The sequence below is a fragment of the Podarcis tiliguerta genome (genome assembly GCF_965153285.1).
Source record: "Podarcis tiliguerta genome assembly, chromosome: Z".
Taxonomy (NCBI): domain Eukaryota; kingdom Metazoa; phylum Chordata; class Lepidosauria; order Squamata; family Lacertidae; genus Podarcis; species Podarcis tiliguerta.
This window is the reverse complement of record NC_139553.1, coordinates 20,756,730-20,779,139: the sequence shown is the minus strand read 5'-3', so window position 1 is coordinate 20,779,139 and position 22,410 is coordinate 20,756,730. Positions and strand designations below refer to the sequence as shown.

General features: G+C 44.5%; 1 protein-coding gene across 1 annotated transcript in view; it reads left to right on the top strand.

Annotated features, from left to right (window-relative positions):
- Positions 1–20,499, top strand: part of LOC310669560 (heat shock factor protein 3-like) — an 80,567-nt gene extending 60,068 nt beyond the window's left edge. The window contains exons 10-12 of the mRNA XM_083423888.1: positions 16,549–16,603; positions 18,689–19,664; positions 19,912–20,499. Coding sequence (XP_083280014.1) covers positions 16,549–16,603; positions 18,689–18,912 — 279 coding nt within the window. The 3' untranslated portion in view covers positions 18,913–19,664; positions 19,912–20,499. The remainder of the gene's footprint in view (positions 1–16,548; positions 16,604–18,688; positions 19,665–19,911) is intronic.
- Positions 20,500–22,410: the final 1,911 nt, after the last annotated feature.

The window sequence follows — 22,410 nt, the reverse complement described above, 5'->3', positions numbered from 1 at the left end:
AATCCAAACCCAGAATTTTTTTTTGTTAAAAAAAGGCAGTTTGCCCCAATGGTCCCAAAAAAATCAGAAAAAAATCAGAAAAAAACCCCACAACCTTCCAGATTCCTGCAAACCCCTTCTCAACAATTCCTTGAAGCCCCCAGCCACCCTCCACTCAGAAATCCAAATCCAGAATTTTTTTTTTTTTAAAAAAACCCAGTTTGCCCCAATGGTCCCAAAAAATCAGAAAAAAAACCCACAAGCTTCCAGATTCCTGCAAACCCCTTCTCAACAATTTCCTGACCCCCCCCCCCAGCCACCCTCCACTCAGAAATCCAAACCCATATTTTTTTTTTTTTGTTGAAAAAAGGCAGTTTGCCCCAATGGTCCCAATAAAATCAGACAAAATCAGAAAAAAACCGCACAAGCTTCCAGATTCCTCAAACCCCTACTCAACAATTACCTGACCACCACCCCCCAGCCACCCACCACACAGAAATCCAAACCCAGATTTTTTTTTAAAAAAAGGCAGTTTGCCCCAATGGTCCCAAAAAATCAGAAAAAAACCCCACAGGCTTCCAGATTCCTGCAAACCCCTTCTCAACAATTCCCTGAACCCCCCAGACACCCTCCACTCAGAAATCCAAAGCCAGAAATCTTTTGTTTTTTAAAAAGGCAGTTTCCCCAATGGTCACAAAAAATCAGAAAAAAAAACCGCACAAGCTTCCAGATTCCTGCAAACCCCTTCTCAAGAATTTCCTGACCCCCCCCCCCCCAGCGATCCTCCACTCAGAAATCCAAACCCAGAATTTTTTTTTTGTTAAAAAAAGGCAGTTTGCCCCAATGGTCACAGAAAATCAGAAAAAAATCAGGTAAAAAACCGCACAAGCTTCCAGATTCCTGCAAACCCCTTCTCAAGAATTTCCTGACCCCCCCAGCCACCCTCCACTCAGAAATCCAAACCCAGAATTTTTTTACTTTTTTTTTAAAAAAGGCAGTTTTTCCCCAATGGTCACAGAAAATCAGGAAAAAAAAACCGCACAAGCTTCCAGATTCCTGCAAACCCCTTCTCAACAATTTCCTGAACCCCCCAGCCACCCTCCACTCAGAAATCCATACCCAGAATTTTTTTTGTTAAAAAAAGGCAGTTTGCCCCAATGGTCCCCCAAAAATCAGAAAAAATCAGAAAAAACCCCACAAGCTTCCAGATTCCTCAAACCCCTACTCAACAATTCCCTGAACCCCCAGCCACCCTACACTCAGAAATCCAAACCCAGAATTTTTTTTTTGTTAAAAAAAGGCAGTTTGCCCCAATGGTCACAGAAAATCAGAAAAAATCAGGTAAAAAACCGCACAAGCTTCCAGATTCCTGCAAACCCCTTCTCAAGAATTTCCTGACCCCCCCCCCAGCCACCCTCCACTCAGACATCAAAACCCAGAATTTTTTTTTGTTAAAAAAAGGCAGTATGCCCCAGTGGTCACAGCAAATCAGAAAAAAACAGAAAAAAACCCCACAAGCTTCCAGATTCCTGCAAACCCCTTCTCAACAATTTCCTGACCCCCCCCCCCAGCCGCCCACCACACAGAAATCCAAACCCAGAATTTTTTTACTTTTTTTTTTAAAAAAAGGCAGTTTTTCCCCAATGGTCACAGAAAATCAGGAAAAAAACCGCACAAGCTTCCAGATTCCTGCAAACCCCTTCTCAACAATTTCCTGAACCCCCCAGCCACCCTCCACTCAGAAATCCATACCCAGAAATTTTTTTTTGTTAAAAAAAGGCAGTTTGCCCCAATGGTCCCCAAAAAATCAGAAAAAATCAGAAAAAAACCCCACAAGCTTCCAGATTCCTCAAACCCCTACTCAACAATTCCCTGAACCCCCAGCCACCCTACACTCAGAAATCCAAACGCAGAATTTTTTTTTTTTTTTAAAGGCAGTTTGCCCCAATGGTAACAGAAAATCAGAAAAAATCAGAAAAAAACCCCACAAGCTTCCAGATTCCTGCAAACCCCTTCTCAACAATTCCCTGAACCCCCAGCCACCCTCCACTCAGAAATCTAAACCCAGAATTTTTTTTTATTAAAAAAAGGCGGTTTCCCCCATTGGTCCCCAAAAAATCAGAAAAAAACGCCACAGGCTTCCAGATTCCTGCAAACCCCTTCTGAACAATTTCCTGACCCCCCCCCCCAGCCACCCTCCACTCAGAAATCAAAATCCAGAAAAAAATTTTTGTTAAAAAAAAGGCAGTTTGCCCCAATGGTCCCAATAAAATCAGAAAAAATCAGGAAAAAAACCGCACAAGCTTCCAGATTCCTGCAAACCCCTTCTCAAGAATTTCCTGACACCCCCCCCCCAGCCACCCTCCACTCAGAAATCCAAACCCAGAATTTTTTTTTTTTTTGTTAAGAAAAGGTAGTTTGCCCCAATGGTCACAGAAAATCAGAAAAAATCAGGAAAAAACCCGCACAAGCTTCCAGATTCCTGCAAACCCCTTCTCAACAATTCCCTGAACCCCCAGCCACCCTACACTCAGAAATCCAAACCCAGAATTTTTTTTTGTTAAAAAAAGGCAGTTTGCCCCAATGGTCCCCAAAAAATCAGAAAGAAATCAGAAAAAAACCCCACAAGCTTCCAGATTCCTGTAAACCCCTTCTCAACAATTCCCTGAACCCCCAGCCACCCTCCACTCAGAAATCCAAACCAGAATTATTATTTTTAAAGGCAGTCTGCCCCAATGGTCACAGCAAATCAGAAAAATGCAGAAAACCCCCACAAGCTTCCAGATTCCTGCAAACCCCTTCTCAACAATTCCCTGACCCCCCCAGTCACCCTCCACTCAGAAATCTAAACCCAGAAATCTTTTTTTTTTTTTAAGAAAGGCAGTTTGCCCCAATGGTCCCAAAAAATCAGAAAAATGCAGAAAAACCCCCACAAGCTTCCAGATTCCTGCAAGCCCCTTCTCAACAATTCCCTGAACCCCCCAGACACCCTCCATTGAGAAATCCAAACCCAGAAATCTTTTTTTTAAAAAAAAGGCAGTTTGCCCCAATGGTCACAGCAAATCAGAAAAATGCAGAAAAACCCCCACAAGCTTCCAGATTCCTGCAAACCCCTTCTCAAGAATTCCCTGAGCCCCCCAGCCACCCACCAGACAGAAATCCAAACCCAGATTTTTTATTTTTTTTTAAAAGGCAGATTTTCCCAATGGTCCCAAAAAATCAGAAAAAAACCACACAAGCTTCCAGATTCCTGCAAACCCCTTCCCAACAATTTCCTGAACCCCCCAGCCACCCACCACACAGAAATCCAAACCCAGAATTTTTTTTTGTTAAAAAAAGGCAGTTTGCCCCAATGGTCCCAAAAAAATCAGAAAAAAATCAGAAAAAAACCCCACAACCTTCCAGATTCCTGCAAACCCCTTCTCAACAATTCCTTGAAGCCCCCAGCCACCCTCCACTCAGAAATCCAAATCCAGAATTTTTTTTTTTTTAAAAAAACCCAGTTTGCCCCAATGGTCCCAAAAAATCAGAAAAAAAACCCACAAGCTTCCAGATTCCTGCAAACCCCTTCTCAACAATTTCCTGACCCCCCCCCCAGCCACCCTCCACTCAGAAATCCAAACCCATATTTTTTTTTTTTTGTTGAAAAAAGGCAGTTTGCCCCAATGGTCCCAATAAAATCAGACAAAATCAGAAAAAAACCGCACAAGCTTCCAGATTCCTCAAACCCCTACTCAACAATTACCTGACCACCACCCCCCAGCCACCCACCACACAGAAATCCAAACCCAGATTTTTTTTTAAAAAAAGGCAGTTTGCCCCAATGGTCCCAAAAAATCAGAAAAAAACCCCACAGGCTTCCAGATTCCTGCAAACCCCTTCTCAACAATTCCCTGAACCCCCCAGACACCCTCCACTCAGAAATCCAAAGCCAGAAATCTTTTGTTTTTTAAAAAGGCAGTTTCCCCAATGGTCACAAAAAATCAGAAAAAAAAACCGCACAAGCTTCCAGATTCCTGCAAACCCCTTCTCAAGAATTTCCTGACCCCCCCCCCCCCCAACGATCCTCCACTCAGAAATCCAAACCCAGAATTTTTTTTTTGTTAAAAAAAGGCAGTTTGCCCCAATGGTCACAGAAAATCAGAAAAAAATCAGGTAAAAAACCGCACAAGCTTCCAGATTCCTGCAAACCCCTTCTCAAGAATTTCCTGACCCCCCCAGCCACCCTCCACTCAGAAATCCAAACCCAGAATTTTTTTACTTTTTTTTTTAAAAAAGGCAGTTTTTCCCCAATGGTCACAGAAAATCAGGAAAAAAAACCGCACAAGCTTCCAGATTCCTGCAAACCCCTTCTCAACAATTTCCTGAACCCCCCAGCCACCCTCCACTCAGAAATCCATACCCAGAATTTTTTTTGTTAAAAAAAGGCAGTTTGCCCCAATGGTCCCCCAAAAATCAGAAAAAATCAGAAAAAACCCCACAAGCTTCCAGATTCCTCAAACCCCTACTCAACAATTCCCTGAACCCCCAGCCACCCTACACTCAGAAATCCAAACCCAGAATTTTTTTTTTGTTAAAAAAAGGCAGTTTGCCCCAATGGTCACAGAAAATCAGAAAAAATCAGGTAAAAAACCGCACAAGCTTCCAGATTCCTGCAAACCCCTTCTCAAGAATTTCCTGACCCCCCCCCCAGCCACCCTCCACTCAGACATCAAAACCCAGAATTTTTTTTTGTTAAAAAAAGGCAGTATGCCCCAGTGGTCACAGCAAATCAGAAAAAAACAGAAAAAAACCCCACAAGCTTCCAGATTCCTGCAAACCCCTTCTCAACAATTTCCTGACCCCCCCCCCAGCCGCCCACCACACAGAAATCCAAACCCAGAATTTTTTTACTTTTTTTTTTAAAAAAAGGCAGTTTTTCCCCAATGGTCACAGAAAATCAGGAAAAAAACTGCACAAGCTTCCAGATTCCTGCAAACCCCTTCTCAACAATTTCCTGAACCCCCCAGCCACCCTCCACTCAGAAATCCATACCCAGAAATTTTTTTTTGTTAAAAAAAGGCAGTTTGCCCCAATGGTCCCCAAAAAATCAGAAAAAATCAGAAAAAAACCCCACAAGCTTCCAGATTCCTCAAACCCCTACTCAACAATTCCCTGAACCCCCAGCCACCCTACACTCAGAAATCCAAACGCAGAATTTTTTTTTTTTTTTTAAAGGCAGTTTGCCCCAATGGTAACAGAAAATCAGAAAAAATCAGAAAAAAACCCCACAAGCTTCCAGATTCCTGCAAACCCCTTCTCAACAATTCCCTGAACCCCCAGCCACCCTCCACTCAGAAATCTAAACCCAGAATTTTTTTTTATTAAAAAAAGGCGGTTTCCCCCATTGGTCCCCAAAAAATCAGAAAAAAACGCCACAGGCTTCCAGATTCCTGCAAACCCCTTCTGAACAATTTCCTGACCCCCCCCCCCAGCCACCCTCCACTCAGAAATCAAAATCCAGAAAAAAATTTTTGTTAAAAAAAAGGCAGTTTGCCCCAATGGTCCCAATAAAATCAGAAAAAATCAGGAAAAAAACAGCACAAGCTTCCAGATTCCTGCAAACCCCTTCTCAAGAATTTCCTGACACCCCCCCCCAGCCACCCTCCACTCAGAAATCCAAACCCAGAATTTTTTTTTTTTTTGTTAAGAAAAGGTAGTTTGCCCCAATGGTCACAGAAAATCAGAAAAAATCAGGAAAAAACCCGCACAAGCTTCCAGATTCCTGCAAACCCCTTCTCAACAATTCCCTGAACCCCCAGCCACCCTACACTCAGAAATCCAAACCCAGAAATCTTTTTTTTAAAAAAGGCAGTTTGCCCCAATGGTCCCCAAAAATCAGAAAAAATCAGAAAAAAACCGCACAAGCTTCCAGATTCCTGCAAACCCCTTCTCAACAATTCCCTGAACCCCCCAGACACCCTCCACTCAGAAATCAAAACCCAGAAATTATTATTTATTTATTTTTTAAAAAGGCAGTTTTTCCCCAATGGTGACAGAAAATCAGAAAAAATCAGGAAAAAAACCGCACAAGCTTCCAGATTCCTGCAAACCCCTTCTCAACAATTTCCTGAACCCCCCAGCCACCCTCCACTCAGAAATCCATACCCAGAAATTTTTTTTTGTTAAAAAAAGGCAGTTTGCCCCAATGGTCCCCAAAAAATCAGAAAAAATCAGAAAAAACCCCACAAGCTTCCAGATTCCTCAAACCCCTACTCAACAATTCCCTGAACCCCCAGCCACCCTACACTCAGAAATCCAAACGCAGAATTTTTTTTTTTTTTTAAAGGCAGTTTGCCCCAATGGTAACAGAAAATCAGAAAAAATCAGAAAAAAACCCCACAAGCTTCCAGATTCCTGCAAACCCCTTCTCAACAATTCCCTGAACCCCCAGCCACCCTCCACTCAGAAATCTAAACCCAGAATTTTTTTTTATTAAAAAAAGGCGGTTTCCCCCATTGGTCCCCAAAAAATCAGAAAAAATCAGAAAAAAACGCCACAGGCTTCCAGATTCCTGCAAACCCCTTCTGAACAATTTCCTGACCCCCCCCCCCCCAGCCACCCTCCACTCAGAAATCAAAATCCAGAAAAAAAATTTTGTTAAAAAAAAGGCAGTTTGCCCCAATGGTCCCAATAAAATCAGAAAAAATCAGGAAAAAAACCGCACAAGCTTCCAGATTCCTGCAAACCCCTTCTCAAGAATTTCCTGACACCCCCCCCCAGCCACCCTCCACTCAGAAATCCAAACCCAGAATTTTTTTTTTTTTTGTTAAGAAAAGGTAGTTTGCCCCAATGGTCACAGAAAATCAGAAAAAATCAGGAAAAAACCCGCACAAGCTTCCAGATTCCTGCAAACCCCTTCTCAACAATTCCCTGAACCCCCAGCCACCCTACACTCAGAAATCCAAACCCAGAAATCTTTTTTTTAAAAAAGGCAGTTTGCCCCAATGGTCCCCAAAAATCAGAAAAAATCAGAAAAAAACCGCACAAGCTTCCAGATTCCTGCAAACCCCTTCTCAACAATTCCCTGAACCCCCCAGACACCCTCCACTCAGAAATCAAAACCCAGAAATTATTATTTTTTTTTTTTTTAAAAAGGCAGTTTTTCCCCAATGGTGACAGAAAATCAGAAAAAATCAGGAAAAAAACCGCACAAGCTTCCAGATTCCTGCAAACCCCTTCTCAACAATTTCCTGAACCCCCCAGCCACACTCCACTCAGAAATCCATACCCAGAATTTTTTTTTGTTAAAAAAAGGCAGTTTGCCCCAATGGTCCCCAAAAAATCAGAAAAAATCAGAAAAAACCCCACACGCTTCCAGATTCCTGCAAACCCCTACTCAACAATTCCCTGAACCCCCAGCCACCCTCCACTCAGAAATGAGAATCCAGAATTTTTTTTTTTTAAAAAAAGGCAGTTTGCCCCAATGGTCACAGAAAATCAGAAAAAATCAGGAAAAAAACCGCACAAGCTTCCAGATTCCTGCAAACCCCTTCTCAACACCTTCCACTCAGAAATCCATACCCAGAATTTTTTTTTTTGTTAAAAAAAGGCAGATTGCCCCAATGGTCCCAAAAAATCAGAAAAAAAACAGAAAAAAACCCACAGGCTTCCAGATTCCTGCAAACCCCTTCTCAACAATTCCCTCAACCCCCCAGACACCCTCCACTCAGAAATCAAAACCCAGAATTTTTATTTTTTTTAAGAAAGGCAGTTTGCCCCAATGGTCACAGAAAATCAGAAGAATGCAGAAAAACCCCCACAAGCTTCCAGATTCCTGCAGACCCCTTCTCAACAATTCCCTGAAGCCCCCAGCCACCCTCCACTCAGAAATCCAAACCCAGAAATCTTTTTTTTAAAAAAGGCAGTTTTTCCCCAATGGTCACAGCAAATCAGAAAAGTGCAGAAAAACCCCCACAAGCTTCCAGATTCCTGCAAACCCCTTCTCAACAATTCCCTGAACCCCCCAGACACTCTCCACTCAGAAATCAAAACCCAGAGATTATTTTATTTTAAAAAAAGGCAGTATGTCCCAAGGTCACAGCAAATCAGAAAAAATCAGAAAAAAACCCCCACAAGCTTCCAGATTCCTGCAAACCCCTTCTCAACAATTTCCTGACCCCCCCCCCAGCCACCCACCACACAGAAATCCAAACCCAGAATTTTTTTTACTTTTTTTTTTTTTAAATGCAGTTTTTCCCCAATGGTCACAGAAAATCAGAAAAAATCAGGAAAAAAACCGCACAAGCTTCCAGATTCCTGCAAACCCCTTCTCAACAATTCCCTGAACCCCCCAGCCACCCTCCACTCAGAATTCAAAACCCAGAATTTTTATTTTTTTTAAGAAATGCAGTTTGCCCCAATGGTCCCAAAAAATCAGAAAAAATCAGAAACACCCCCACAAGCTTCCAGATTCCTGCAAACCCCTTCTCATCAATCCACTGAACCCCCCAGACACCCTCCACTCAGAAATCCAAACCCAGAAATTATTTTTTTTAAAAAGGCATTTTGTCCCAATGGTCACAGCAAATCAGAAAAATGCAGAAAAACCTCCACAAGCTTCCAGATTCCTGCAAACCCCTTCTCAACAATTCTCTGAACCCCCCAGACACCCTCCACTCAGAAATGAAAACCCAGAAATTATTTTTTTTTAAAAAAGGCAGTAGGCCCCAATGGTCACAGCAAATCAGAAAAAATCAGAAAAAAACCCCACAAGCTTCCAGATTCCTGCAAAACCCTTCTCAACAATTCTCTGAACTCCCAGCCACCCTCCACTCAGAAATCCAACCAGAACTATTTTTTGTTAAAAAAAGGCAGTTTGCCCCAATGGTCCCCAAAAAATCAGAAAAAATCAGAAAAAAATCCCACAGGCTTCCAGATTCCTGCAAACCCCTTTTCAATAATTTCCTGACCCCCACCCAGCCACCCACCACACAGAAATCCAAACCCAGATTTATTTATTTATTTTTAAAAAGGCAGTTTGTCCAATGGTCACAGGAAATCAGAAAAAATCAGAAAAAAAACCGCACAAGCTTCCAGATTCCTGCAAACCCCTTTTCAATAATTTCCTGACCCCCACCCAGCCACCCACCACCCAGAAATCCAAACCCAGATTTTTTTTTTAAAAAAAGGCAGTTTGGCCCAATGGTCACAGAAAATCATAAAAATGCAGAAAAACCCCCACAAGCTTCCAGATTCCTGCAAACCCCTTCTCAACAATTCCTTGACCCCCCCCCCCAGCCACCCACCACACAGAAATCAAAACAAAGAAATCTTTTTTTAAAAAAAAGGCAGTTTGCCCCAATGGTCACAAAAAAATCAGGAAAAGAACCGCACAAACTTCCAGATTCCTGCAAACCCCTTCTCAAGAATTTCCTGACCCCCCCCCCCAGCCATCCTCCACTCAGAAATCCAAACCCAGAATTTTTTTTTTGTTAAGAAAATGCAGTTTGTCCCAATGGTCACAGAAAATCAGAAAAAATCAGGAAAAAAACCGCACAAGCTTCCAGATTCCTGCAAACCCCTTCTCAACAATTTCCTGAACCCCCCCCCCCCAGCCACCCTCCACTCAGAAATCGAAACCCAGAATTTTTATTTTTTTAAGAAAGGCAGTTTGCCCCAATGGTCCCAAAAAATCAGAAAAAATTCAGAAAAAACCCCACAGTCTTCCAGATTCCTGCAAACCCCTTCTCAACAATTCCCTGAACCCCCCAGACACCCTCCACTCAGAAATCCAAACCCAGAATTTTTTTTTGTTAAAAAAAGGCAGTTTGTCCAATGGTCACAGGAAATCAGAAAAAATCAGAAAAAAACCGCACAAGCTTCCAGATTCCTACAAACCCCTTTTCAATAATTTCCTGACCCCCACCCAGCCACCCACCACACAGAAATACAAACCCAGAATTTTTTTACTTTTTTTTTTTTAAAAAACGCAGTTTTTCCCCAATAGTCACAGAAAATCAGGAAAAATCAGGAAAAAAACCGCACAAGCTTCCAGATTCCTGCAAACCCCTTCTCAACAATTTCCTGAACCCCCCAGCCACACTCCACTCAGAAATCCATACCCAGAATTTTTTTTTGTTAAAAAAAGGCAGTTTGCCCCAATGGTCCCCAAAAAATCAGAAAAAATCAGAAAAAATCAGAAAAAACCCCACACGCTTCCAGATTCCTGCAAACCCCTACTCAACAATTCCCTGAACCCCCAGCCACCCTCCACTCAGAAATGAGAATCCAGAATTTTTTTTTTTTAAAAAAAGGCAGTTTGCCCCAATGGTCACAGAAAATCAGAAAAAATCAGGAAAAAAACCGCACAAGCTTCCAGATTCCTGCAAACCCCTTCTCAACACCTTCCACTCAGAAATCCATACCCAGAATTTTTTTTTTTTTTGTTAAAAAAAGGCAGATTGCCCCAATGGTCCCAAAAAATCAGAAAAAAACAGAAAAAAACCCACAGGCTTCCAGATTCCTGCAAACCCCTTCTCAACAATTCCCTCAACCCCCCAGACACCCTCCACTAAGAAATCAAAACCCAGAATTTTTATTTTTTTTAAGAAAGGCAGTTTGCCCCAATGGTCACAGAAAATCAGAAAAATGCAGAAAAACCCCCACAAGCTTCCAGATTCCTGCAGACCCCTTCTCAACAATTCCCTGAAGCCCCCAGCCACCCTCCACTCAGAAATCCAAACCCAGAAATCTTTTTTTTAAAAACGGCAGTTTTTCCCCAATGGTCACAGCAAATCAGAAAAATGCAGAAAACCCCCACAAGCTTCCAGATTCCTGCAAACCCCTTCTCAACAATTCCCTGAACCCCCCAGACACTCTCCACTCAGAAATCAAAACCCAGAGATTATTTTTTTTAAAAAAAAGACAGTATGTCCCAATGGTCACAGCAAATCAGAAAAAATCAGAAAAAAAACCCCACAAGCTTCCAGATTCCTGCAAACCCCTTCTCAACAATTTCCTGACCCCCCCCCCCAGCCACCCACCACACAGAAATCCAAACCCAGAATTTTTTTTACTTTTTTTTTTAAAAAATGCAGTTTTTCCCCAATGGTCACAGAAAATCAGAAAAAATCAGGAAAAAAACCGCACAAGCTTCCAGATTCCTGCAAACCCCTTCTCAACAATTCCCTGAACCCCCCAGCCACCCTCCACTCAGAATTCAAAACCCAGAATTTTTATTTTTTTTAAGAAATGCAGTTTGCCCCAATGGTCCCAAAAAATCAGAAAAAATCAGAAACACCCCCACAAGCTTCCAGATTCCTGCAAACCCCTTCTCAACAATTCCCTGAACCCCCCAGACACCCTCCACTCAGAAATCCAAACCCAGAAATTATTTTTTTAAAAAAGGCATTTTGTCCCAATGGTCACAGCAAATCAGAAAAATGCAGAAAAACCTCCACAAGCTTCCAGATTCCTGCAAACCCCTTCTCAACAATTCTCTGAACCCCCCAGACACCCTCCACTCAGAAATGAAAACCCAGAAATTATTTTTTTTTAAAAAAGGCAGTAGGCCCCAATGGTCACAGCAAATCAGAAAAAATCAGAAAAAAACCCCCACAAGCTTCCAGATTCCTGCAAAACCCTTCTCAACAATTCTCTGAACCCCCAGCCACCCTCCACTCAGAAATCCAAACCAGAATTATTTTTTGTTAAAAAAAGGCAGTTTTCCCCAATGGTCACAAAAAATCAGAAAAATGCAGAAAAACCCCCACAAGCTTCCAGATTCCTGCAAACCCCTTCTCAACAATTCCCTGAACCCCCCAGCCACCCTCCACTCAGAAATCAAAACCCAGAAATCTTTTTTAAAAAAAAAAATGGCAGTTTGCCCCAATGGTCCCAAAAAATCAGAAAAAAATCAGAAAAAAAACCGCACAAGCTTCCAGATTCCTGCAAACCCCTTCTCAACAATTTCCTGAACCCCCCCCCCCCAGCCACCCTCCACTCAGAAATCGAAACCCAGAATTTTTATTTTTTTAAGAAAGGCAGTTTGCCCCAATGGTCCCAAAAAATCAGAAAAAATTCAGAAAAAACCCCACAGTCTTCCAGATTCCTGCAAACCCCTTCTCAACAATTCCCTGAACCCCCCAGACACCCTCCACTCAGAAATCCAAACCCAGAATTTTTTTTTGTTAAAAAAAGGCAGTTTGCCCCAATGGTCCCCAAAAAATCAGAAAGAAATCAGAAAAAAACCGCACAAGCTTCCAGATTCCTACAAACCCCTTTTCAATAATTTCCTGACCCCCACCCAGCCACCCACCACACAGAAATCCAAACCCAGATTTTTTTTTACTTTTTTTTTAAAAAAATGCAGTTTTTCCCCAATGGTCACAGAAAATCAGAAAAAATCAGGAAAAAAACCGCACAAGCTTCCAGATTCCTGCAAACCCCTTCTCAACAATTCCCTGAACCCCCCAGCCACCCTCCACTCAGAATTCAAAACCCAGAATTTTTATTTTATTTTAAAAAGGCAGTTTGCCCCAATGGTCCCAAAAAATCAGAAAAAATCAGAAACACCCCCACAAGCTTCCAGATTCCTGCAAACCCCTTCTCAACAATTCCCTGAACCCCCCAGACACCCTCCACTCAGAAATCCAAACCCAGAAATTATTTTTTTAAAAAAGGCATTTTGTCCCAATGGTCACAGCAAATCAGAAAAATGCAGAAAAACCCCCACAAGCTTCCAGATTCCTGCAAACCCCTTCTCAACAATTCTCTGAACCCCCCAGACACCCTCCACTCAGAAATGAAAACCCAGAAATTATTTTTTTTAAAAAAAGGCAGTATGCCCCAATGGTCACAGCAAATCAGAAAAAATCAGAAAAAAACCCCCACAAGCTTCCAGATTCCTGCAAAACCCTTCTCAACAATTCTCTGAACCCCCAGCCACCCTCCACTCAGAAATCCAAACCAGAATTATTTTTTGTTAAAAAAAGGCAGTTTTCCCCAATGGTCACAAAAAATCAGAAAAATGCAGAAAAACCCCCACAAGCTTCCAGATTCCTGCAAACCCCTTCTCAACAATTCCTTGACACCCCCCCCAGCCACCCTCCACTCAGAAATCCAAACCCAGAAATCTTTTTTTTTAAAAAGGCAGTTTGCCCCAGTGGTCCCCAAAAATCAGAAAAAATCAGAAAAAAACCCCACAAGCTTCCAGATTCCTGCAAACCGCTTCTCAACAATTCCCTGACCCCCCCCCCCCCCAGCCACCCTCCACTCAGCAATCCAAACCCAGATTTTATTTTATTTTAAAAAGGCAGTTTGCCCCAATGGTCACAGAAAATCAGAAAAATGCAGAAAACCCCCCACAAGCTTCCAGATTCCTGCAAACCCCTTCTCAACAATTCCCTGACCCCCCCAGCCACCCTCCACTCAGAAATCTATACCCAGATTTTTATTTTTTTTTAAGAAAGGCAGTTTGCCCCAGTGGTCCCAAAAAATCAGAAAAAAATCAGAAAAAACCCCACAGGCTTCCAGATTCCTGCAAACCCCTTCTCAAAAATTCCCTGAACCCCCCAGACACCCTCCACTCAGAAATCCAAACCCAGAAATCTTTTTTCTTTAAAAAAAAAGGCAGTTTGCCCCAATGGTCCCAAAAAATCAGAAAAAAACCCCACAAGCTTCCAGATTCTTGCAAACCCCTCCCCAACACCAAGTCCTTGAATTCTAAACACCCCAACCCAAAATCCAACCCCCCCAAAAAAGGTTTTAAAAGTTTAACTTATCAAATGGCTGCAAAAGAAGTTCTGCAAAAGCTTCAAAAATCACCGAAGTCTTCAAAAATCTCAAAAAAGGCTACCACACCGTGTGCTATGAGTTGCTCCTCAAAGTCAAGTCGCAACTGCACCTCTTAAAGGAATGCACCCTGGGTATTAACGTTTTTCAGAAACAGGAAACAAACTTGCAAGACGTTTTCGTCTTGCTAAGCAAGCCCATAGGGAAATTCGTCCTGCGAAGCACCTCAGAAAACGAAAAACCCTTTCGTCTAGCGAGTTTTTCGTCTTGCGAGGCATTCGTCTTGCGGGGTACCACAGCTCCTGTTGCTCAGTCCTGCTCCTGCCAACCTAGCAGTTCGAAAGCACGTCAGTGCAAGTAGATAAATAGGTACCGCTCCGGCGGGAAGGTAAACGGCATTTCCGTGCGCTGCTCTGGCTCACCAGAAGTGGCTTAGTCATGCTGGCCACATGACCCGGAAGCTGTACGCCAGCTCCCTCAGCCAATAAAACGAGATGAGCACCGCAACCCCAGAGTCGGCCACGACTGGACTTAACGGTCAGGGGTCCCTTTACCTTTACCTTTACTTTATTTGATTATTTCCACTATATCCCACTTTTCCCTGCAAGGCTCTCTCATTTTATCCCCACAACAACCTAGGCTGGCATGTAGTGACTGGTCACACCCAATGAATTTTATGGCTGAACGGGGATTTGAACCCGGTCACCCAAGGGCCTGGTCCAGCCCCACTACATCACACTGCCTCTCAGTGAATGAGTCATATTAAGAATTACACTGGAGGTGCAAAAAGAAGAGCAGGACACATTACTATATGCAGTGAACCTATAATTCTGCACAAAAATACTGGAAGATGATTATTAGAATAATAACAACAACAAAAAAATGAAATCTAAAGTTCCCTTAGATCCAGTCTGATTGCTGCTTGGCAGCCAAGGCTGGCTCTCAGTGCTTTTTTTAATTATTTATTTAAAATGTGTATACACTGCAGCTAAGCAGACCAGAATTAGCAGGGTAACAAGACCGCCCCCCCCCCCAAAGTTACTTTAGATGCCTTAATGTTTTAGCTGACACACACAGAACATATCAAACACGTACTGGGATTTACTGGTACACATCTGGGGGCAGTCGCAGCAGTGCCCCAGGTGAAATTCTAGAGCCTAAGCAGAGTGTCAGTGGCAAAACATGAGGAAATGACATGCATGAATTTGGCCTCTAGGACTAAACAGATGAAATACCGTATTTTTCACTCTATAGGACGCACCCGACCATAGGACGCACCTTGTTTTAGAGGGGGAGAACAAGAAAAAAAAATCTACCCCTCTCTGCTCAGCGCCCCTTCAGCGAAGCGGCAGGAGAAACGGAGCCCCTTCCATTTCTCCCGGTTGGCTGAAGGGGCGCTGCGCAGCTCTCCCTCTCTGCTGAAGCCAGGAGAGTCTTGCTCTCCCGGCTTCAGCAAAAGAAACTCGAAGCCTTTGGAGCACAGCACAAGTTCCCGCTGCGCTCCAAAGGCTTCAGGCGGCTATCCCTGAAGCCTGGAGAGTGAGAGGGGTCGGTGCTCACTGACCCCTCTTGCTTTCCAGGCTTCAGCGAAAGCAACGCGTAGCCTCCGGAGCGCGGAGGGAGCGCTCCCTCTGCGCTTCGGAGGCTTTGCATTGCTACCGCTGAAGCCAAGGAGCCTGCATTCCCTCCATAGGACGCACACACATTTCCCCTTAATTTTTGGAGGGGGGAAAGTGTGTCCTATAGAGGGGAAAATACGGCATGTTAGAGTAAAGAAATGTAGACCTTTTTCGGTAGATTAGTAAACAACATTCAGAGATTTATTGATTCCTGATCAAATGAACTATGCACAAGTTGTGTAAGGTAAAGGTACCCCTGCCCGTACGGGCCAGTCTTGACAGACTCTAGGGTTGTGCGCCCATCTCACTCAAAGAGGCCGAGGGCCAGCGCTGTCCGAAGACACTTCCGGGTCACGTGGCCAGCGTGACATCACAGCTCTGGCGAGCCAGAGCTGCACACGGAAACGCTGTTTACCTTCCCGCTAGTCCCTATTTATCTACTTGCCCCCGGGGGTGCTTTCGAACTGCTAGGTTGGCAGGCGCTGGGACCGAACAACGGGAGCGCACCCCGCCGCGGGGATTCGAACCGCCGACCTCTTGATCGGCAAGCCCTAGGCACTGAGGCTTTAACCCACAGCACCACCCGCGTCCCGCACAAGCTGTGTGTTTTATTATAAATACTTTGCAAACCAGACAAAGCTAAGCAACTGTCCCCTCACATTCAGATTGGTTTTTAAGCATCTGCCCTGGCTGCTCATCTACTACTGAGCCAGATTTATGGTTCTTGAGTTAATTTACAAGGCCCTGAGCTGCTTAGGTACTGGGTACTTCGGGGACTGCCTAAACCCTAATATCCCAGCTCATTCACTGAGATCATCCACAGGAGCGTTGTTGTTCATTCCCCAAGTTGGTGAGGCTTCTTTGACAACAATGAAAAACCAAGCCTTTCATGTCATTGGCCGAGTGCTGTGGAACACCCTGCCAATAGAGATTCAGCAGGCTTCTGTGCCAACTTAAGTCCCTGCTCAAGATGTTTCTATTCTTATTATATAGGCAGTTAAGAATACAACTTTCCATAATAGTTCGTTGATTCCTGATTTTAAATTTTTGCATAATCTTTATTGTATGGGCTTTATATACAATTCTTGTAAACCACTCTGATTTCTTTTTAATGAATAACGGAATATAAGTAAGTGCTCATCCTTAATAGTTTCCTTGTATGTTTGCTTTCACCTAGATGAAAGTGGAAACTGTTGCGACTGGGATGAATGAGCAGAAGGCACCAATGAATGGTGAGCTATTGGAAATAGATGAACTGCTTTGGTAGAAAGCTTATTTATTCCCAGATGTCGATCAACATGGTGGTGGTGGCAGTGCAGGGAGATGATCCCCCCCCCCACATACACCTGGTGTAGGAAGGGTTATGGACTGGTTATGGAGTGGTCAGGCATAGGGCTTGCCCACAGTTTGCTTGTGCCATGCCCACCAAGCACATGTCTGAGAGACTTTCCGCTTGTACTGAGCTTTCGAGGCATGAGTCAGAGAGGTTTTCCATTTGCCCCGCCACTTTCCCTGGGGAAACCCTTAGCCCTGAACCTGAGCAGACATCAGTCCACAGGAAACCTGATTGACATTTGTTCCGATCCAGTGGTAAAGAGCGGGTTTTCCCAGGGGAAAGTGGTGGGGAGAATGAGCTCATAGATGTGTAGTCTGGGGGGAAGCCAAACTAGACAGTTTTGATGTGGACTCATTATTTTATTTTATATAAATAGGGAGAGTCACATACTGTATTTTTCGCACCATAGGGCGCACCGGACAATAGGGCGCACCCAGTTTTTATGGGGGGAAATCGGGGGGGGAATTCCCCCCCCCAGCCCCAAAGAGCAGCGTACAGGCAGCGCACAACCTCTCCCTGCCGGAGGGGTTGCGCGCAGCTATGGCACAAGCCAAGGCAGCGAGCAGGATGGATCCCGCTAGCTGTTTTGGCTTCCCCTTTAGCCCCGTGCAGCCTCTCCTTGCCAGCAGACGCTGCACAGGGCTAAGGAAGCCATAGCCCCGTGCAGCCTCTCCTTGCCGGAGGGGTTGCACGCAGCTATGGAAGAAGCCAAGACAGCAAGCAGGATGGATCCCGCTCTCTGTATTGGCTTCCCCTTTAGCCCCGTGCAGCTTCTTCTTGCCAGGAGACGCTGCATAGGGCTAAAGAATCCATAGCCCCGTGCAGCCTCTCCTTGCCAGAGGGGTTGCGCACAGCTATGGAGCAAGCCAAGGCAGCGAGCGGGATGGATCCCGCTCACTGTTTTGGCTTCTCCTTTAGCCCCGTGCAGCCTCTCCCTCCCGGGAGAGGCTGCGTGGTGCTAAAGAATCCATAGCCCCGTGCAGCCTCTCCTTGCCAGAGGGGTTGCGCACAGCTATGGAGCAAGCCAAGGCATGGGGTGGGATGGATCCCGCTCGCTGTTTTGGCTTCCCCTTTAGCCCCGTGCAGCCTCTCCCTCCCGGGACAGGCTGCGTGGAGCTAAAGAATCCATAGCCCTGTGCAGCCTCTCCTTGCCAGGAGACGCTGCGCAGGGCTTTCCTGGCTTTTCTGGGAGGTGGGGGGGGGGTTCCCTCACCTTTCGCAAAACCGGCAGAAGCCGCGCACACTTTAAAAGGGATGCACGGCTTCTTCTGGCTTTCCTGGGAGGTGGGGGGATTCCCTCACCTCTTGCAGATGCCCGCAGAAGCCCCAGAAGCCCTTTAAAGAGATTGCGGCTTCTCCTGGCTTTTCTGGGAGGTGGGAGAAGCAACTGATGTGGCCAGTCAGTCCCTTCTCCCTCCTGGGGAAAAGCCCGCAAGAGCTTGGGGGCTTTTCCCAACTGCCTCCCTCCTGCATTTGCTCTATAGGACGCACACACATTTCCCCTTGCTTTTTAGGAGAGAAAAAGTGCGTCCTATGGTGCGAAAAATATGGTAAGTACTCCTCCCAGCAGTTACTCTTTGTAATAGCTGGGCTATATAGACTCATCTTAAAATCTTGGCTATGTGCAACTGCATCTATTTATTTTTATGCTGGGTATGCTCCATGTTTGCTTGGTCATGTGCTAACGATAAATAAATAAATAAATGAAATGAAAAGAAAAGGATTACGGTTCAGGCAGCATGGAATTCTTTTTTGCAAACCGCTTTGAGGTTAGTTTGTTCGTTTTTTTTACAAAAGCAGCATATAAATTTTATGAAATAATAAAAATAATAAAAGGAATAAACTCCACTCTGTTGGCCTCACATCTGTGATCCATTCAGACATGCAGGCTATCCCTTGATGTTGCTTGTTCACCCCTTGATTATACATGTGGAATCTCACTTAGCTGTAATGTTGGTGGGTGTGTTTTCCCTCTCCGCAGACTTGTTTCTGACACAGAACCATGTGAATCCCATGTTGGGGGAGCCTCCAACTTTCAAGATGGAATATGACAGCAGTATTCCCCTGGAGGCTTCTGTTGACATCATACCTCCTGTTCATTTCAGCGATGAGGCACTTGAGGAGTGCCTTGGTCAAGTATATCAAGCAGATGGCGCACCTACCCTGCTGCTCCTGGATCAGCCGGTTTTCTTTGGAAATGTGTAAAACAACTAAAGAGGCCCTCCCCTTCTGCTCCCCAGCCTGGTTGCAGATTTCATAGAGAAAGCTACCTAGATGTAGCTTTCAGCACCAAAGGCTGGTGGAGCCCTTGCTTCTCCTTTCTGCGGTTTTCTGTAAGGGGAGGGTTTATTCTGCTTTTTCTGAATACCAAAGCCTGTGCAGCTAGAAAGCTGGAATTGTGCCACAATGGTTTGCTTGTTTTTTCAAAAAACAAATAATCCAAAAGAAGTTTATTTTATATACAAGTATTTTTTCTAGTCTTAGCAACTTGTAGCTCACTGTAAACCTTTGACTATCATATTGTCTAGTCTCGTGATATCCAGTATTGCAAAACTGCAATAATTTAACTCTTGTTAAATTTTGACTCAGAGGTGGTCTGTACTCCCGTTAGGGTTTATTAACTTTTGTGAAACTCAGAACTGAAGAGGCTGTTCCCTTGCCTCTTCTGACTACTGTTGTCAGAATACTCTTGTATTCTTTGGTTATGTATTTTTTCATTTTGGTTATGCATTCTTTGGTTTCACCTCTGATTTTTTTATTATTATTTATCGTCATCATTATCATCATCATTATTAAATTTATTAGTCACTTTTTCTTTGCCACAGCAACCCAGAACATGAATGTGATTTTAATGAAATCACAAAACAACAACAACCTGAAATACACAAACTAAAATTGGGGGCAGGCAGGTGGGAAATACAGTAAAACATCCCACTCACTTTAAACGATCACAGATAGTGTTATGTACTGATGTTCTCACCCTGGGCCAACAGGGGGATACTGTAGATAGTTTTCACTCAGGTCCACGTCAGTTATTTTAGGCGGGAAACCCTGGGTTGTTGTTGCTACAATGTTGACAGCCGGCTCCTATAAAAGGAGGCCGGCTGAGCTGTTTGCTGTTCAGTCTGTCCAGCTTACAATAAAGAGCTGCTCTGGAGAAAGCACTGTGTCGTCTGATATGTTCGCCCACAACTTTACAGATAGAGGCCTGGTTGGAAAGCAAAAATTTTGCCCAACACTGAAGATATATAACAATGGCACCAGGTCTGCCTCTCAGAGAGGAGCATCCCACAAGAAAGAGTCCTATTGAGAAGGCCCTATTCTCATGTTGCCAACCTCAGGAGCTCCCATGGGTGGAGCACAAGAAGGAGGGCCTCAGATGACAATTGCAGGGACTGTGTTGGTTCATATGGGAAGGGCTGGTCCTTGGGGTACTGGGGTTCTGAGAAGCATAACACTGTAAATATCAAAACCAGCACTTTAAACGGGGCCCAGAAACCTATTGGTAGCCAGTGCAGTTGGGCTAGGATCGGTGTTATATGCGCAGTGCATCTTGCCACAATGAGAAAATATTGATGTAAGCAATTTGTTTCCTTTGGGATTCCTGTGTGTGATTTGTTTCCTTTCTAATTCCTGTGTGTGAAATGATGCCAGTATGTAGCTACAATACTGAGTATAAAGACAACGCTTTTAAAAAAGCTGCTTTTTTCTGTGCACTATCCGCCGACTCCTCCCAAGTCACTTCTCAATAAATTTGTAGCAATAAGCAAAATAAATATCATTAAGATTGTGTTTGTTTGTGTGATTAAGTTTTCTCTTTTTAACTCCTGGGCCAAAAGTTTGAATGATTCCTGTGACCTGTCCCACCTGCACATCTCGGGCAAATGACCTTTATTATAAAGACTGTGACCTGATGCTTGTTTTCTCCCAGAGCTCTTCACAAGGCTTCACAGTTTGAGACTTGGGGGGGGGGGGGGAAGGGTGGCAGGGAGAGTCTTCCCTGCACTCAAAAACAGTGATAGGAAACAATCTAACATATTGCTTTGTTTTAAAGTGATTGTGCTTTAGTTACACAATCACTTTCCATAAAGTCCGCTGTTTGCCTTGTGAGGTTGCTTAATGGTTCGCTTTCCCAAAAGCAAAGCCCCTCTGTAGTCCCTAGGCAGTGTTAAATGTCCTCCTTTCTGCCATTCCTGGATTTGGCCCTTGCACCATCCAAAGCAGGAACATAGGAGAGCAAATGCAAAGGCGATGGTGGTTTAGGTTTGCTGATGAGCTGCATAGCAATGATGAGGCCTAGCAAACTTCCTATTGAAATGGAATACTTTTACAGTGGTGCCTCGCAAGACGAAATTAATTCATTCCGCGAGTTTTTTCGTCTTGCGAAGCACCACTGCATTTAAACACTGACAACGGCAGGGAGGGGCGGGGAGAAGCAGGACAGCTGCCGCAGCCGGTACCTCAGGCTTACCCGCGCGTTGTGGCCACCGTGCGACGCGGCTGCTGGAGGGCGGCGGGGCTCAGGAGCGCGACTCGGCGGAACCGCCACCATCCTCTTCACCTGAGGGAGAGAGCGAGAGAGAGGTGCTGGCGGCAACGGCTCTCCGAGGGGAGTGCGTGAGGGGGGTGGGCAGCGGCGCGAGGCACCAACCGTCAGCGGGAAGGTGGGAGGGAGCCAGAGGAGCAGGGAAGCGTGCGTGCGTGCGTGCAGTGCGCGTAGCCATGACACGAGAGGCAGGGCCGCTTCATCTAGCGAAGCAAGCCCATAGGGAAATCCGTCTTGCGAAGCACCTCAGAAAACGAAAAACCCTTTCGTCTTGCGAGTTTTTCGTCTTCCAAGGCATTTGTCTTGCAGGGTACTACTGTATTTACAAGTACTGTAATTGTATAACAGTACTAGGAAACTGTTATACAGGCTAGGAAAGTCTTTTGGGAATTTCATATGGCTCTTCTTGTGTCAATCTGGGCATGAAGAACAGAGGTTCTCCAAATTAGTGGGTCTATTTTATCCTAAGCTTTGTTTTCAATAAATTAAGGACCTGTGATTTTCATATATATTAGAAAGTTTATACTGGCAAATCAAAACTCAAGTACATTCGCTCCTGCTAATTAGTGCTCATCATAGATTTTTGCATTCCTTCCAGTCTTTTTTAATTCTTTTGGTTAAACTGATGGATGCAGATTTAAATTCTTGGGTTTCAGAACTTACGTTTAAAATGCCATTGACACAAGTACTTAAACACAGTACATAGAAACCACTTGCAGGACCAGTCATTGGGGTCCCCATACCCCAACCCATATAAATAAGAGACCAGTAAGACTGGTTTTGGGTTAAAAACAGGCCACACCTTTATGGAATACAGATGAAAGAGGTTTGGCTTGGGCATGGGGCAATCTAAATACTTCCGGCCCGCCCACTGGAAGTGACGCCTGGTCAATCCAGGTGGGGGTTTCTAAAACTCACATCAAATAGGGTGACCTCTGCAGCGACTACCATCTAGGGGAGTCCCTTTGACCCTGCCCCCCCTGGGCATGTGGCTGTGGCCACTCCCCCCAATCCCTTTAACGGGATACCCTAGCATTTTGGAGGGGCAGGCAGAGACTACAACCTTGCCTCCATCCAAGATAAAGGATTGCCCCAATGCCCAAGCAGTTGTGACGATTGCGACGAGGTGGGGAAAACCACTGGGTAAGAGCCAATTA